This window comes from Poecile atricapillus, chromosome Z (genome assembly GCF_030490865.1).
Source record: "Poecile atricapillus isolate bPoeAtr1 chromosome Z, bPoeAtr1.hap1, whole genome shotgun sequence".
Classification (NCBI taxonomy): domain Eukaryota; kingdom Metazoa; phylum Chordata; class Aves; order Passeriformes; family Paridae; genus Poecile; species Poecile atricapillus.
Genome location: NC_081289.1, coordinates 94901555 through 94917988, shown reverse-complemented (window position 1 = coordinate 94917988; position 16434 = coordinate 94901555). Strand labels below are relative to the sequence as shown.

The 16434-nt window shown below is 41.3% G+C and overlaps 1 protein-coding gene across 1 annotated transcript; it reads left to right on the top strand.

The window, feature by feature from the left end:
* Positions 1 to 14193: 14193 nt before the first annotated feature.
* On the top strand, positions 14194 to 15280 carry TUSC1 (tumor suppressor candidate 1). Its single transcript, XM_058825780.1, has 2 exons — positions 14194 to 14817; positions 14934 to 15280. Exon 1 carries the CDS (start codon positions 14194 to 14196, stop codon positions 14755 to 14757), a length of 564 nt encoding a protein of 187 aa, XP_058681763.1. The 3' UTR covers positions 14758 to 14817; positions 14934 to 15280.
* Positions 15281 to 16434: the final 1154 nt, after the last annotated feature.

Sequence of the window (16434 nt, the reverse complement as noted above, 5' to 3'; positions counted from 1 at the left end):
ATATTAACAGACTTCATCATGAAACACCTGTGGAGGAAATTGATGAATACATTATTATAATGGAACTAAAAACTTACACTTTAAAATTATCTTTTTTCAGATGAGGTCTAAATTTAGTTCTCAATGGTTAAAACCAGTATTGTCTACAAACAGGTAAAACATGATTGCCATAATTTAAAAATATTTTATAGCTATATACATATACACATATATACATATATACATATATAATATCTTAGTCTTCAGTACACACTGTTAACATTTGTGAACAACTAGTGTGTGGACTGAAACTACTATGCTTTCATGATACTCATATGGATTGGTCTACTTGCATCATGCAAAAATTTAAAAAAGCTTTTACAGAACTAACCCCAGTAGAATGAAAAGAGCCATATATATTTGATAGATGAGAAACTGACGTGTCTGTCGTTGTTTCTTGTCTGAACAAAGTGTCCATTTTGTGGTGTTGGGAATAAGGTATAAAGAAAATAAAGGGTATGGAACCAAGATGACACAAACTACCAATTCATTTTGAAAGCCCATTCTCTAGAAGGGTCAATTTTGCTCTGCAAAACATGTACCTGTTCATAAAACAGCTGGGAATCTAAGAACATGATGACATGTAAAATCTACACTTTTAAGTATCCAATCCCACTAAAAGAAGCAATGAATGTAAATATTTTTATTAATATCAGTTGAAAGATATCACTATTGTTCCTATTGTTTATTGTATATTCATAAATGGAAAGAGAGTAGTAATCATTGTTAAGGTGAATGGAAAAGGCGATGCCTTAGCACTTTTGAATTAAATAGAAAACCAGAAATAAACTATTTTTCATTCTGGATGTGTGAATTCAGGTTAATGCTGAAATTCTGATATCTACTATATACAGAAACTTGAAACATCACCAAAAATGGAAATGCCATGGCAAGTTCTCCACAAAATGAGGATCATGATAGGAGCTATAGGTGTCAGTTTCATAGCATGAAGTTTACACAGCGTATGATGAATACTAATGTTTTGGACCTTTTCTTAACTAGTTTTAGAAACCAAAGCTACATAGTATAGAAATAAAAGTGACATACTTCTCTCATAAAGTAGTCTTCAAGAGTTTTACAGAGTTTGCTTCAATAGTTGCTTCCTTGTTTTGTGTTTATTGTATTGAATACTGCTGTTAATAAAGAAATCAAGCATAACTGTGCCCACAGTGAGATTTCTGAATACTGCTGTAATGCTAGAAACCCTGATAAAGGAGCATTTATAAATTTTTAAGGCAGGTGGATTAGACTTTATAAACAGCAAGCCAATTTAATGGACAAATGTCCTGTGTAGAATATCACAGAAAACAGAGCTACCCTGTTTTTCTCACATGATCCATAGACAGCTGTGATGTTCAAAGACACACAAAATTCAGATACACCGTGCCTTCTAGAACTCAATGGAAACTAGTTCAACCTTTGGTTATATCTTTGAAATTTCTCTTTCAACTACCCCTTCTTTTGGTTCCACAGTGTCATTTTTCTTTTAAGTTTAGCTCAAGGTATTTTATTTCTCCTAATTTCAATAGGTGAATTACTTGCCAATGCAGAAACCAAATAATGACATCTCAAGAGCTGGTAGACAACATTATATATTGTTGGTATAAAACTGATATGCTTAATTATTTCTGAATTGCTTGAAATGAGATGGGGTTGAACTGAACCTGTTCTGTGGAAAACAGAAAATCTATTAATTTCACCTTAGAGGGACTACAATAACCTGTCAGTCTCTCTTAAAGTCATTGCTTGCCATTATCAAGCGATACCTTCTGGAAATCAGTTGTGCAAGTGTCCTGGATAACATGTTATTGTATTCCATATCTATCTATGCCCCAAATTGTTACTGGCTTTTCAACACCCTGTGGCTGCAGATGGAAGTGTGGGGGCAGGGGATTGCTGTGTCCTTTCGAAATTTGGGGGTGCTCACAAGATCCTCTCTTGCCTTCTGGCTCCTGCTCTTTTCCTTCCATTCTTGCCTGCAGAGAGCTGAAACAATGCAGGTGGAGGCTCCCCTTTTGTTTTCTTTTGTTATTTTTTTTCCCTAGGGGGCTGCTTGGGGAAGGTCTCCCAAGAGGCAACAGCGCAAAACACAAAGCTGAATTTCACAATCAAAATCTGTTTCAGAGTGAATTCCTCAACACCTGTGGACAGCACAGGGCCTGTCAGAGCCAGGGGGTGCCGTTTTCAGTGTTTGGAGAGACTGGTTCTTCCCACCCAGCACACCAATGGCTCAGGAACAGCTGCATCAGCACGCAGTGAACAGCAGAGCCAGAACTCCCTGGATGCCAGAATTCCCATCTGCCACCACTACTCGTAAACTCCTACCTCTTTTGTTTTGTTTTGTTTATTCCAGTGAGAAGATTGAACCAAGTGTGGTTTGTCTGCCATTGCCTCCTTCTGTCTTTCAAGGCAAGCAGTTGTCCATGGAGTATGCCACTCTGGGAGAGGAGTTCTCTTCCATCTTTTATTCCTCTTTTTACCTCCACAGTGAGTCCATGAAATTTCAGCAGCTTTGTAACTAGTGATTATTAGTGTTTTTTTTTTCTTGCCTCGTCCTACTTCAGATTTTGGTTGGTTGCTTTTTTTGTTTGCTTTTTTGTTGTTTTTGGTTGCTTTTTTTGTTTGTTTTCTTTTTATTTTTTATTAAAGTGTTATTTTTATCCACTTATATTTGTCTGTCCTTACTAATGGAAACTACTATTTTAACTACTGGTTAAAACTAAAGGGGTGGTAACTCGTTTTGGAGCATCTGCTGCCTTAACTTGTCTTAAACAAAGACAGAAAGATTATCAGGTCTTAATCCCACTTGTTTTAAAAGTCTGCAGGTGTACAGCACAGGGGCAGAACAAATAATCTAGGAATTAGTTACATAGGCCTTTGACTTGTGTCTTCTTAGCAATCACAACTTCAGCAATATCATCATGCATATCAAAGCTGAAAGTCAGAGAAATGGAAGATAAACCAGGCAGTAATTATTTACACAATGAATGCTCATTTTTGTAAAATTATTTTTCTTTGAGAAAATTTTTGTTCCATATTTCTGGGCTGGTCTGTAAAGTGGAGAGGGAAGACAAGTATCACAACTGAAATTTTGTAACTATCTAGCAACCATCTAAAAAAGACACTATTTCAACTCTGTCTGTTACAAAACTTTTCCATCCTTTAAATCTCTGTACTAGCAAAAGTATTGTTTCTAAATTACTGTATGTTCTGAACAAATACAATGACAGAATGTGTGTTTCACATATAACTTCTGTCAGCTCAGTGCAAACTGAAGTGAATACGTAGATTAGAGATACTGACTTTAAAATTCTGATTCTGGATGTTTCTAAATTAATAGGGATAAACTTTTGCATTTTCCTCTATTTGCTGCTATGCCCCACTACTATTATATGAGTTAATCATGAGCAGTGCAATAGGTAAATCTTAATTTGAATATTTTTTTGAATCTTGCAGGCACCACATGCATTTCCTCTGGGCTTTCCAGTTTTTGACAAATTTTCTATCCTGTAATTACCATTTGGGATAAATCAAGTATGAAAAACTCTGGAGAATACAAAATTATTCCAGCTTGGAGGAAAGCTAACAATAGGACACATGTATTATTTATTGCCAGAGTATCCATAAAATTCTCTTTCTCAAGAAACCCTTGATTGTCAACATCAGTCTTTAGTACTGACATTTATATAAGGTAGAAAATTGCTCCTTGAACTTGTGGTGGAGATAAAGACTACCTCATTTTACTTGTGTCTATATACTAACTGTATATATATTGTATAAGTGTTATTATCACTGATAGTAGACTTTGTAAAAGAATTAATTTTGCAATTATGAAACCTGCAATTATGAAACCTGCTTCTGCCAGCTTCAATTTTTCCTTTGGAATGACAGTGGACTGGTTTAAACAAAGTGAAGGTTTAAACAAAGCCTCCTGAGAGACTTCCATTTTGTCTTCCTATTTTCCTGAATCACTTTCTTTGGGCATCAGCTCTGTATTGGATGCTCAGCCTACCAGATTCTTAACCAGAAAGGACAAGGAAGGCCTTTAGGCTGTATCTACAGCACAGAAATGTAAAATATGGTAAATTAGAACTTCATGAGCATGTTCCCCCATGGTTTTTCTCTGTTCAAGCATCTATTAAAACTACAGGTTCCTGGTCTGCAGCTATTGCACACTCTGGTGCTGAGAATGCGATGCAGGCGATCTTATGCTGGACAATGATGCGATGGAAGCATCTTTCAGACTCCTTTGATGGGCAACAGACAGTAAAATGTCTGGAATGAGATCTACCTGATCACTTTTAGACACCTGCATTAGCATGACATGAACTGTGTTTGAAAGTATCCAACTTAACATAAATGGAATTCACATAATTTGATGTAAACACATATGCTGCAAACACAAGATGACTTTCACCAGATGACTCAGTAAACAGGATCTGATCTGCTCCTGACCTCAACACCTTTTGTAAATAAAGTCTAGCGCACAACACCAGATTTTAACATATATTTTCTAATTTTCTATTTGAAAAAAGAGATTATCAACATTTTTACTACAATTTAAATTCTTCACTGAAAATATTGTTGACTTTTTTCTGCACCTCCTTCTTCCATCTATAAAGACAATTTCTATGCTCCAAATTTAAAAAGATTTTTCTAACATGGTTTGCAGACGAATAACTATACAAAATCCAAGACAGTTAGCTTATTCCCTATTTCAGCTGTCCAAATGTCTTGTTCTAATTTTAAAATGCAATTTTGTAGGCAATTTTCCCATCCCTTTAATTGAGACCTTAACCACTACCTGTAATTAGGTGGTTTATTTTAGACTCATAATTCTTAACTGTCTCATCAAAACTGATGAAATAACTCCAGTGTCTGAGTCATCATTTAGCTTTCCTATGCAATTCACAGACCTTCTTCTCAGTTCAAAAGCCAAACTGTTAAGTTTGACCCTAAACAAAGATGGAGGCCTGACTTTTATATTAATAAGTTTTGTTTTTTGATGTGATGCTTCTTAATGCCAAAATAGAGAATACAATTTTCATCTTACATAAAGTCCCACATTATACATACAACATACATACACAGAGATCTTAGAAAGCACAGGTAACCAACCCTTTGCCTGTATTTCTGAGTCTAGCCATTGGTTTTTTTTTAATTTTAGGTTACAAGGCTTTGTCAGAAAGCCAGGCTGAGGGGGACTTTGTTGAACAGTAAAGTTTTTACAGTTTAACCCAACCTGCAATCCTTAATGCACATTCTCTTCTCTAATACATGTGCAACTCTGAACTCAGTTTCCCTGCTCCACAGCGTTTTGAGGAAATGTCCCGTTCCCACAGCTATATAAATATTAACTGAAATAGGTAAATTGAGCTTTTGTTATTTATATTCAGTTCTTCTTAAGGTGACACATGGACAGGATTAAATAATGCTGTTGAAGAAAGATGTTGGTGTTTGATGGCTTTTAATATTGCTGTCCATACCAAGACAATAAAACACAGTATCACAGAATCATTAAGGTTGGAAAACACCTTTAATATCACATCAAGTCCAACCATCAACCCAGAATCACCATCATGTTCAGCACTAAACCATTTCCTCAAATGTCACATCCACAAATTTTATTTAACAGTTTCAGGGCACTTGGCAGGCTTGAGAGGTGGGCCTGTGTATGAAGTTCAACAAGGCCAAACATAAGGTCCCTGCATTTGGGTTGGGGCAATCCCAAACACAAACACAGGCTTGGAAGAGAATGGACTGAGAGCAGCCTTGTGGAGAAGGACTTGAGGGTCTTGGTGGATAAGAAACTCAACATCACTGGACTGTGTGCACTCAGAGCACAGAAAACCAACCGTATCCTGGGCTACATCAAAAGCAGCATGGAGAGAAGGTCAAAGGAGGTGATTCTGCCCCTCTGCATTGCTCTTTGAGTTCCCATCTGCAGTAACATGTTCAATTCTTGGGCCCCTAAAATAGAAAGGACATGGATCTGTTGGAGCAAGTGCAGAGGAGGGTCATGAAAATCATCAGAGGGCTGGAGCACCTCTATATGAAAACAGGCTGAGTGAGTTTGGGTTATTCAGCCTCGAAAAGACTCTGGGGAGACCGTATAGAAGCTTCCCAGCACCTAAAGGGAGCCTGCAAGAGAGCTGGATAGCAACTTCATACAAGAACATATAGTAAGAGGACAAGGGGAAATGGCTTAAAACCGTAAGAGAATAGGTTTATATTAGATATTAGGAATAAATTCTTTACTATGGGGATAGTGAGATACTGGAACTTGAACCAGAGAAACTCTGGATGCCTCACTCCTGGAAGTGTTCAACACCAGGTTGGAAGGTGTTTCTGCCCATAGTAGGGGTGTTGGAACTAGATGATCTTTAAGGTTCCTTCCAAACAAAATTATTCTATAATTCTAAAATAGTGCTGTATTACAGAATCACGAAATGAACTAAGTTGGAAAAGCCCTTTGGAGACCATCAAGTCCAACCTATGACCTAAGACCTCCTCATCAGTTAAACTATGGCAATAAGTGCCACGTCCAATCTTTTTTTAAACACGTCCAGGGATAGTGACTCCACCATTGCCCAATCACTCCCTCAGAGTAGAATTTTTTCCTAACATCTAACCTAAACTTCCCTTGGCGCAGCTCAAGACTGTGGCCTCTTGTTCTGTCAGTTTTTGCCTGAGAGAAGACACCAACCCCCCCCTGCCTGCAACCACCTTTTGGGAAGTTGTAGAGAATAAGGTCACCCCTGAGCCTCCTTTTTCCAGGCTAAATAACCCCAGCTCCCTCAGTTGTTCCTCATAGGGCTTCTCACCAGCCCTTCACCAGCCTTGTTGTCCTCCTCTGAATGTCCTCAAGCATCTCAACATCGTTCCTAATTTCAAGGGGCCCAGAACTGGACACAGCACTCCAGGTGTGGCCTCACCAGTGCCCAGCACAGAGAAAGAATGACCTCCCTGCTCCTGCTGGCCACACCAGTCCTGATACAGGCCAGGGGCCATTGGCCTTCTTGGCCACCATGGCACACTGCTGGCTGATGTTCAGCCGGCTGTCACCAGCACCCCCAGGTCCCTTTCTGCCTGAGCACTGTCCAGCCACACCATCCCCAGCCTATAATGCTGCAGGGGGTTATTGTGGCCAAAGTGCAGGACTCGGCACGTGGACTTATTAAACGTCATCCTACTGAACTCTGCCAATCCATCCAACTGTTCCAGGTCTCTCTACAGAGCCCTCCTACCTTCCAATAGATCAACACATTGTCCCAGCTTGGTCTCCTGCAAGTTTACTGATGGTGGACTCAATCTCATCATCCAGACCATCAATGATGATAAACAGGACAGGACCCAGCACAGACCCCTGAGGGACACCACTGGTGACTGGCCCCCAGCTGGATGCTGCACCATTCACCACCATTCTCTGGGCCCGGCCATCCAGCCAGTTCCTAACCCAGCACAGACTGCTCCCGTCCAAGCCGTGGGCTGCCGGCTTTTCCAGGAGTGTGCTGTGGGAGACAGTGTCAAAGGCCTTGCTGAAGTCCAAACAGACAACATCCACAGCCTCTCCTGCATCCACCAGGTGGGTCACCTGGTCATAAAAGAAGAGAAATTTGATCAAACATGCCCTACCCCTCCTAAACCCATGCTGGCTGGGTCTGATACCCTGGCCATCCTCTAGTTGCCATGTGATGGCACTCAAGATGATCTCTTCCATTACCATTATCTATTCTAACTTCTCTAGCAATTATTTCAATAAAATCGTATTTGTGCTTGCAAACATCAGTAAGAACTCCTGGTACCTAATCTACTTGGTGATAATAAACTATTTTCAAGGATAGTTTTGAAAAGAATGTTAGCAGTAAAAGCAACAGAAACTCAAGAATGTATTCTCTAAAATTTTTCAATGTATGAAATTAATCAAGATTAAAGAAAAGCGTAAGAAAGAAGCATATCAGACCACAGGTATTTATTAGGCAAAGATCAGCAATCCAGTAATATAGTTAAGCAATAAACACCTTCCCAAGCCATATATCCCGTTCTCAGAAAGCTTGCAAAATTCCCAAAACATCACTTCTTTCAAGAATGAAAAGGCAACTTCGAATACATCCTGCTCTCAACACTAGCAATAGTGGAGGAAGAACAGCACCTTAAATACAATACATAAAGCTGGCCAGCAAAAATGCAAGTAAATTAGCTTCCAGACCCTCCTTCTCTTCCCAATATTCTTCTCAACACAATCCCTAGTTACAGAGAGTACTTCTGGTCTCATTTACTCCAGGCTGACAGTACTGTCAATGCAATCCCAATGCCTTTGCCTTTTGTAGCATTCCTGTAGCGTTCCAATAGCATTGGTCAAAAGGGATAAGAATAAAGTCACTTTCTTCACTCTTGAATTCAATTTGAAGACTGCTGAGAATAAATATGCTGTGCCTTCTACTCAGGAAAATTTAAAAGGTGTCACAGGTGACACCTATCAACAGAATTATTTTAGCAATGCTAACTAAATTTCTTCTCAACTGCATAAACCATTTATGAATTAAAAGCAGCAGCAAGGCTGAGAATTACATCTCTTATGTTTTTTATAGATTTTCCCTCAGTACAACAGCACTGTCTGACCTGTGTTATTGTCTCTAAAGAGAATTTATTTTTTTTTTAATTGAAGTTTACTTCTGTTTCATTAAAAACTCAACTTGGGAGGTAAAATAAGCTGGAAGGGGACAGTTTTCTAAATCTCCTAAACACATAAAGGAAATGTTCCTTTCATCTTCATATATGAAACCACAGATCCTTTTTCCAAGGATATTTCTTCCCTCAGCCTAAAAAAGGACCCACAAATGGACCTGAATTTTCCTACTTAATTTCCAGGACTGTAAGCAAACTGATACACTCCATGTTTCACTGTTTCTCTGATGGCAAATCTAATTCCTGATAGAAGTCCATGCTTTATTTTCATTGGTCATCCATGGGCTAGAGAATAAGCGTAGGTGCCTAAGTTTCTCATCCTACATTGAAACCCCCTGTTATGTCAACAGAAAAAGCAAGGTGGAATAAACACCTTCTATTGTAAGCATGTTTAGTGGTAATCATTTATTAACTATCACATTGTCTTGTTCATTCTTTGTCAGCCAGGAAATTTTTGCCTTACACAAATTCTATTTCTTCTCCTGTTCCATTATTCTCTTATCTGCACTGTTCTTTTCCCTGATTTTAACCCTTTTTGTTCCTCTGCAGCTCTTTCATCCCATTCATTTCCAACAGGTCCCAACACTAATAATCTGCTCTGTTCTGTCTACTGAAATGTAATTAGTGATGCAAATCATGCTAACCTGCAACCTAATGAAATTTCATTTTTTTTTCCTGGTAATGGTTTTCCAGACTATCCTTCTGGCTGAGCCACAAGGAAAATACATTTACTAGTTAATCCTTGCTTCCACTTGGAAAGTTTAGAGCCTGTCAGCTAGACACTTTCTGTTTGCTAACGTACACTTTGACTCCGAAAAATACTGACAACTAAATAAACACATTAAATGAGCTCAATTGTGCCATGCAGCTGGAAAGGTGACATCATTGAACTGTGCTATTTTTAAGGCACTTACAACCTTAGTTTAAAAGCTAACGCTTCCTATATTGCATTTTTAAATTTGTTGGTTCCTCTTCCTTGAATGACACTGCTTCACATGTGCACAGTAATTCCTTTATCTTCAGGAGTACACAAAAAACCTATGTCATAATCCTGAGGGCTTTTCAGAGTTTCAACTTTGAACCTAGTTCAAGCCTGAAAGCCATATTGCACTGGTTGCACCAGAGCAAAATTACCTACTTCATTTCAGGAAAATCCATATGGAGTATATTTACACACACTTCAGGGTAGTGTATGAAGTGGAAGAGAGATTCAATGGGACATCCCCTTACCTTTTGTTCTATTTATCAAAGGCTGGGATGGCATATCCTTACCTTTTGGTAAGGTTGGCATTCCAGGAAGCTGCCATTCAAAGGAAGGATGAACCTGGGGACTGTTGAACTGTTGAACTATTACAGGGAGGTCATTCAAGACAGCCAGCATAGGTTGCACCAAGGACAAGTCCTGCTTGACCAATTAAATGGCCTTTCTGTGATGAAGTGATTTCATCACCGGACAAGGGTGACAGATGTCATTTATCTGGACTTCTGTAAAGCTTTTGACACATTCCTCTAAAACATCTGTCTTGTCTAAGCTGGAGAGAAGATTTTATGAGTGAACTATCTGGTGAATAAGGAATTGCCTAGATGGCTGCCTTCAGAGAATAGTGTTCAACAGCTCAGCTGAACAATCTCAGTCTCTGTATGGTGACCCGTGATGAGTGGTGTCCCTCAGGGGTCTGTACTGGTATCAGTATTATTTGATGTCTTCATCACTGCCATAGACAGTGGGATCAAATGCACGCTCAGATTTGGAGATTGACACCCAGAGCCAAGGGGTGTGTGTTAACCACCATATGGATGGGATTGGGATGCCATCCATAGGGACCTGTATAAACTGAAGGAGTGAAATCACAGGTTCACTCCTCATGTTGAACGTGTCATAAAGTTCAACAAGGCCAAGTACAAGGTCCTGCCCCTGAGTCAGAGTAACCCTCAGTATCAATACAGGCCAGGGGATAAAAGCATTAAGAGCAGTCCTGCCAAGAAGGACTTGGCTGTACTAGTGAATGGAAAACTGGAGATCAGCCAACGATGTTTTCTCACCATCCAGAAAGCCAAACATATCCTGGGCTGTTTCAAAAGAAATGTGGCCAGTAGGCAAGGGAGGTTCTTCTGCCCCTCTACTCCACTCTGGTGAGACCCCACCTCTAGTGCTACATCCAGCTCTGGGGTCCTCAGTGCAAGACAAATATGGTCCTTTTGGTGGACCCAGAGGAGGGCCACAACAATGATCAGAGGGCTGAATCGCATCTCCTGTGAGGAAAGGCTGAGAGAGGTGAAGCTGATCAGCCTGGAAAAGAAGGCTCCAGGGAGACTTTATTTTAGACTTCCAATGCTTAATGAGGGCCTAAAGAAAGATGAGGACAAACTTTTTAGTAGGGTTTGTAATGAAAGGAAAAAGGGTAATAGTTTTAAGCTGAAAGAGGGTAGATTCAGACCAGATACAGGAAGGAATTTTTTTTACAGGAATACTGGTGACACACTGAAACAAGTTATCTGGAGAGCTGGTGGATGCCTCATGCCTGGAATAATTCAAGGTCAGGTTGGGCAGGGCTCTGAGCAGCCTAACATGGAAGAACTTGTCCCTTCTTATTGCATGGATTTGGACTAGATGACCTTTAAAGTTCCTTCCCAACCCAAATCACACTCTGTAACTTAAGAGAAAAAAAAATAAAAATAAAAGCACCAAAAAATGTAACTCAATATGTAAACTCAATTTGGGCCTTTCAGTATATATTCTACTAAAGCCAAAAGAGAATATTCCCTTCAATATTTACACAGGGAGCAGCATTGTTTAAATTCCCTTCACTTCAAAAGTATGGATTCAGTTGTAAGGGGATGATAGGCACAAAGAGTTTTAATTTTCCTTGTGAGGTGTTTTTCTAGAGTCATTTTCCTGTGCAGGTTAGACAGGATTCAAAATTAATGCCAGCAGATAGTCCACTAGCACTGTCACTTTCTCTTATCTACAGAGACCTGACACCACTAAGTAAACACAGGGCTTTTAATCAAAGGGAATAAAATAATAAAGGAAATATTGCTGTATTGCTTAAAATATTGTTTAAAATATTTAATATAAATTATTATAAAGGATATAAATTATTATAAAGGATAAAATATTTTATCCTTTACAGGCATTTAGTGAGCAAAAAATCACTGAAAACTGTACAAATAATCACAGCTTCTCTCGTTACTGCTCCATTTTCACTTTTCTCCTTCACGCTTTCTAGTGTGATCCTGTCTCACAATGGAAGCTTTTCTATGTTGATTTATCATCTTTCCCCATTCACTACTTTCTGTCATTGTCTTTAACCTACAAACATCAAATTGGTGTTTAAACATTGTCCAAAGAATCTGAAACTCACTAAATACTCTTCTGATATGCCATCTGATTTTTTTAAGAATACACACTATCAATCCTTATGCAGGAATATATGCATGTATTTTCCAGCATAAGCAGCATAATATAAAGCAGCATAAAATAAATATAATAATATAATATATATATATATTATATATATATATATAATATATATAATAATATAATAATATAAGCAGCATAAAATAAAGGCACATGAAAAAACTAGAACAGATGAATAAACAAAATTGAGACCCATGATACGACATTCCCTGAAAGATTTGAGGAAGGCGGATCAAAGCAAAGGCGTTATTAACAATGACTGTAATTTAATTTACTGGTCATCAAAAGCTCAAGTTCTATGTTATCCTCTCCACTATTTCTCTGGACTGCAAAGCCCTGGCTCACTTCCACACACATGGAGGAGTTTCAGAGGTGTTTTGGATTCAGCCTATAGTTCAAATTGAACTTTTATGAGTGGGTATATCCAGAGCTTTACAAAGCAGCAACATAAGAAGTGACTCATAAACAGGTATTAACATGTTTCTTTCAATGCAAAACTGGTTCAGTCACATATCTTGCAGAACTTCTATAATGCCCTAGTCAATCTCTCCTTGGAAACTGGCTTGGTACAGGAAATATTTGTTCATTTCTGTTCATTAGTAGTCACAGCAAAAGTACAGTAAAACTAAGATTATTTCTGCTTTGCAGTGTTTTGCTGTTTCTTTTCTAGATGTTTTAAATAAATGGCAATCATTTAGAGCTGAAAAGGTTCTGAAAATAGTTATTACAATTATTACAATTATTGTCACATATTGTTTGTCTAACTTCAAATTCAGGGTCCATACTCAAGACTCAACTGGTAATTAACCAAACACATAAACCAAAGCATGATTATCATCACAAACAGTTTACAACCTGAAGAGTAAAATGTATAGAAGCCGAGAGTGATATGTAGTGTACCATCATGGTAATCACAAAATGACTGCTTATCTGCAGATACCAACAAGTGTGGATATGTAATGGGGGACAGACAAAGAGACTTGAAGACACTTTAAGAGCACTAATTGGCTTCATCACATATTGCAAAATATAGAGTTCTCACATCCTATTTCTCTTCTATTGAGAATTGCTGATATACAAGTTTATTTCAAACAATTTTGTTACTTTAAGCAAAATCATCTATGAGCAGTCAGAACAAGTCACGTACTATGCGTTCTTCTAGTCTACATGTCTTACTCCTTAAATTCCAGCAACTTGGCAATACTACGATATAATGAGCAACATTTCTATGACCAGGTCTTTTATTTAACAGGAGCTGCTGAGCCAACAATACCTTTCCTTTCTGCTGCAGCCACCACTTTAAGTAATGGTAAGAAGCCCACGTGAAAACTGGGAGACTGTGCATCTTCATGTGACACTTAAACCTCTCCTTGCTGGGCAGAAAACAGCCTGGGCTGTCATATTCCACAGCAGCCCAAGCCTTTCTGTCCAGATGTGCCCACCTCTGGGGTCCCCAACACAAGAATAACCTCGATCTGCTGTAACAAGTCCAGAACAGGGCCACCAGGTCAATCCCACGGCTAGAGCACCTGCCTCAGACTGAGAGTTGGGGCTGTTCAGCCTGGAGAAGAGAAAGCTCCAGGCAGACCTTACAGCACCCTCCAAAGGGGCCTTACAAGAAGGCTGGAGGGGCCTCTCACAAGGTTAGTGACTTTATGCTGCAAGAAGGCAGGTTTATTCCAGACCTAAGCAAGAAACTCTTTACGTGAGGCACTGGCACAGGCTGCTTGGAGAAGGTGCAGCTGCTCCAGCCCTGGCAGCGTTCAGAACCAGGCCGGCCGCGGCGCTGCCGGGCGCTGTGCGCCGGGAGGAGCGGCCGGTGTCTGCGGGCCCCTGGGCGCGAGGCTCCCCCAGCGCTTCCGGGACTGGGGCACGCGCGGGAGACGCCCCCTGCCGGCCGCCCGCGCTCACAGCAGGGGCACGCGGCGGGGCCGCCCCGCCCGGCCCCGCCCCCGCGAGCTCAGGCTCCGCCCTGATTTGCATTGACCGGGAGCCCGCCCTCGGCTCGCGGCGGCTGCGGGCGGGCGGCGGCGGGCGCGGCACGGATGAGGCGCATGCGCGCGGTGGGCGGGCGCTGGGGCGGCGGCGCGGTGCGGGGGGAGCGGGCGGTACTCGGGGCCGCCGCCGGGAGCGGCGGGGCCGCGGAGGCGGCCGAGGCGGGCGGCGGGCGGCAGGGCTGGCGGGGCGAGTCGCGGGGCTCGCCGCAGCAGCTGGCGGAGCGGTACGCGGACTTGGCGGCCAGCCACAGCGAGGCGCTGCGGCAGCGCGAGGAGCGCGAGTGGCACAACGCGCGGCTGCGCCAGGAGAACGCGCGGCTGCGGCTGGAGAATCGCCGCCTGCGCCGTGAGAACCGCTGCCTCTTCCGACAGGCCCTGCTGGGGCCCGGCCCTGATAAGCCACCCGCCGACCCGGGCGAGGAGGCGGAGGCCCTGCGCGCCCAGCTGGGGCGGCTGCAGGAGAAGCACCGCCGGGCCTTGCGGCACCTGAGGCGCTGCCGGGCCGCAGGCGGGCCCGAGGCCTCGGGAGCCGAGGACGGCGAGTTGGACGAGCTGCTGCTGGAGGAGGACGAGCAGCCGCTGGATAAGAAGAGCCTGGTGCCGGCCGTGTAGGCGGCCCCGGTGGAGGGGGCGGCGCCGGCCGGCGCTGCGGGCCCACCCCGCCGCCACGGGGTAGGGGCGGGTCACCCCCTCTTTGCTCCCGGCTGTGACCCCCGTGCGCGCGGAGGTCCTCAGCTCCCTCGGAAAGGTTGGGGGGAGGAGTTCAGGTTTGTTAATCCTTTTCCCAGACGTATATGCGGGAGGCACTGACCGTGATCGAGGAGAACCAGGCTGATGTGGGAAGCTGAGGCTTAGAACACGAGTGGAATTTATCACAGCGGCTGTTGTGGAGAAGAGAACCGGGGTGAACAGAACACTTTATCTCGTGTTATCCCACAGCATTGAACTCTGCTTCCTCTGGAGCTGTGGATCACCTTTTTTCTCTTTTCACCTTTCTCAACTGTCATGTAGGCTTCAGGAGCCGTGGAGACTGACTAGTTCTTAGTAGTTGGTGTATGTTAGGAAGAAAAGTGGAGGAAGCTTGAAAGCTTTTGTCAGTGCTCCAATAAAAATTGGTGATCGTTTGAACAATGAATTGCCTTGGACACTTACTGCAGAACACTATTTGTATTTTTAATGATGGCCTTTGTTCACTCACATGAATACTGATTTGAATTTCACATTTCCACACAAAATTGCAGCTATCAAATAAACTTATGATACACCAAATGATTGTCTGAAGTGTGAATTTTTAACAGGGACTGTTTTTGAAACTGTAGGTGAAGCATCCTTCAGGTCATTGCACTACACCTTCTCAAAGCCCAAAGAATTGTTTTTTTTTTATTACTGTACCTTCTTAATTATCTACTGTTTGGATGGAAATTAGATACTGTCCAGACCTAGAAAAATTAGCTAGAAAATTTGCTGATTGAAAAACAACCTTATTAAGAACTGAGGCAGAGGTTTTGGTTTTGTAAACATTTCCTTATTTGTTACGTCATTTAAAAGCTGGCTTATGCCTTCAGGCTTGAGACTGGCTTCTTAAAGCTTTAAAAACCAAGTTCTGTTTCAGTTCAAGTTGAAACTAATATGAAAAGGTGAAATTCCATCGTTTTCTGTAAGTATCTGAGAATATAACTACTGGAAAGAGCCATTTCTTCAGATAATGTTCAACATTACCCTCTAATCATAAGTGCCTGTAGTGCTTGTTAAGTATGTGGATCTGCAGCTTTGAATACATTCTCAAAAGGGAAAAACAATTTGGCACATTCTCCTTAATGAAAATGTGTGGGTGGTGATATCTGATTGTGGTGGTTTATAAGCTTAGGAATTCTCTAAAATACTTGCTAAATCCTCAAGAACTGATGTATCTACAATACCATCAGGATTGTCTTGCTTTAATAGCAGCTTCCACTATGTATGAATACCCAAGTGATGGAAAGAATCTGTCAGAACAAGACAGGACTCTTAAGATACAAGGCTAAAAATGTGTAGCTGTGTCAGGCATCCTTTTCAAAAGTTGCAGGTGTTAATGCATACAAAAGAGGAGAGATCCTGGACTACTCTTTTAACATTTTTGACATACATAAATTCACAGAGACAAGCAGAACCAAAAATGTTGTAGCCTTTCACTTCATTGCTAACAATGAAGTGAAAGGTTACAACAGAACTATTTTCTTTTATTCCTTAAAGAAGTGTTCAGTCTTAGCTGTAGACTTTTCCTTACCCTTCTGTCCTGTGCACCATGTT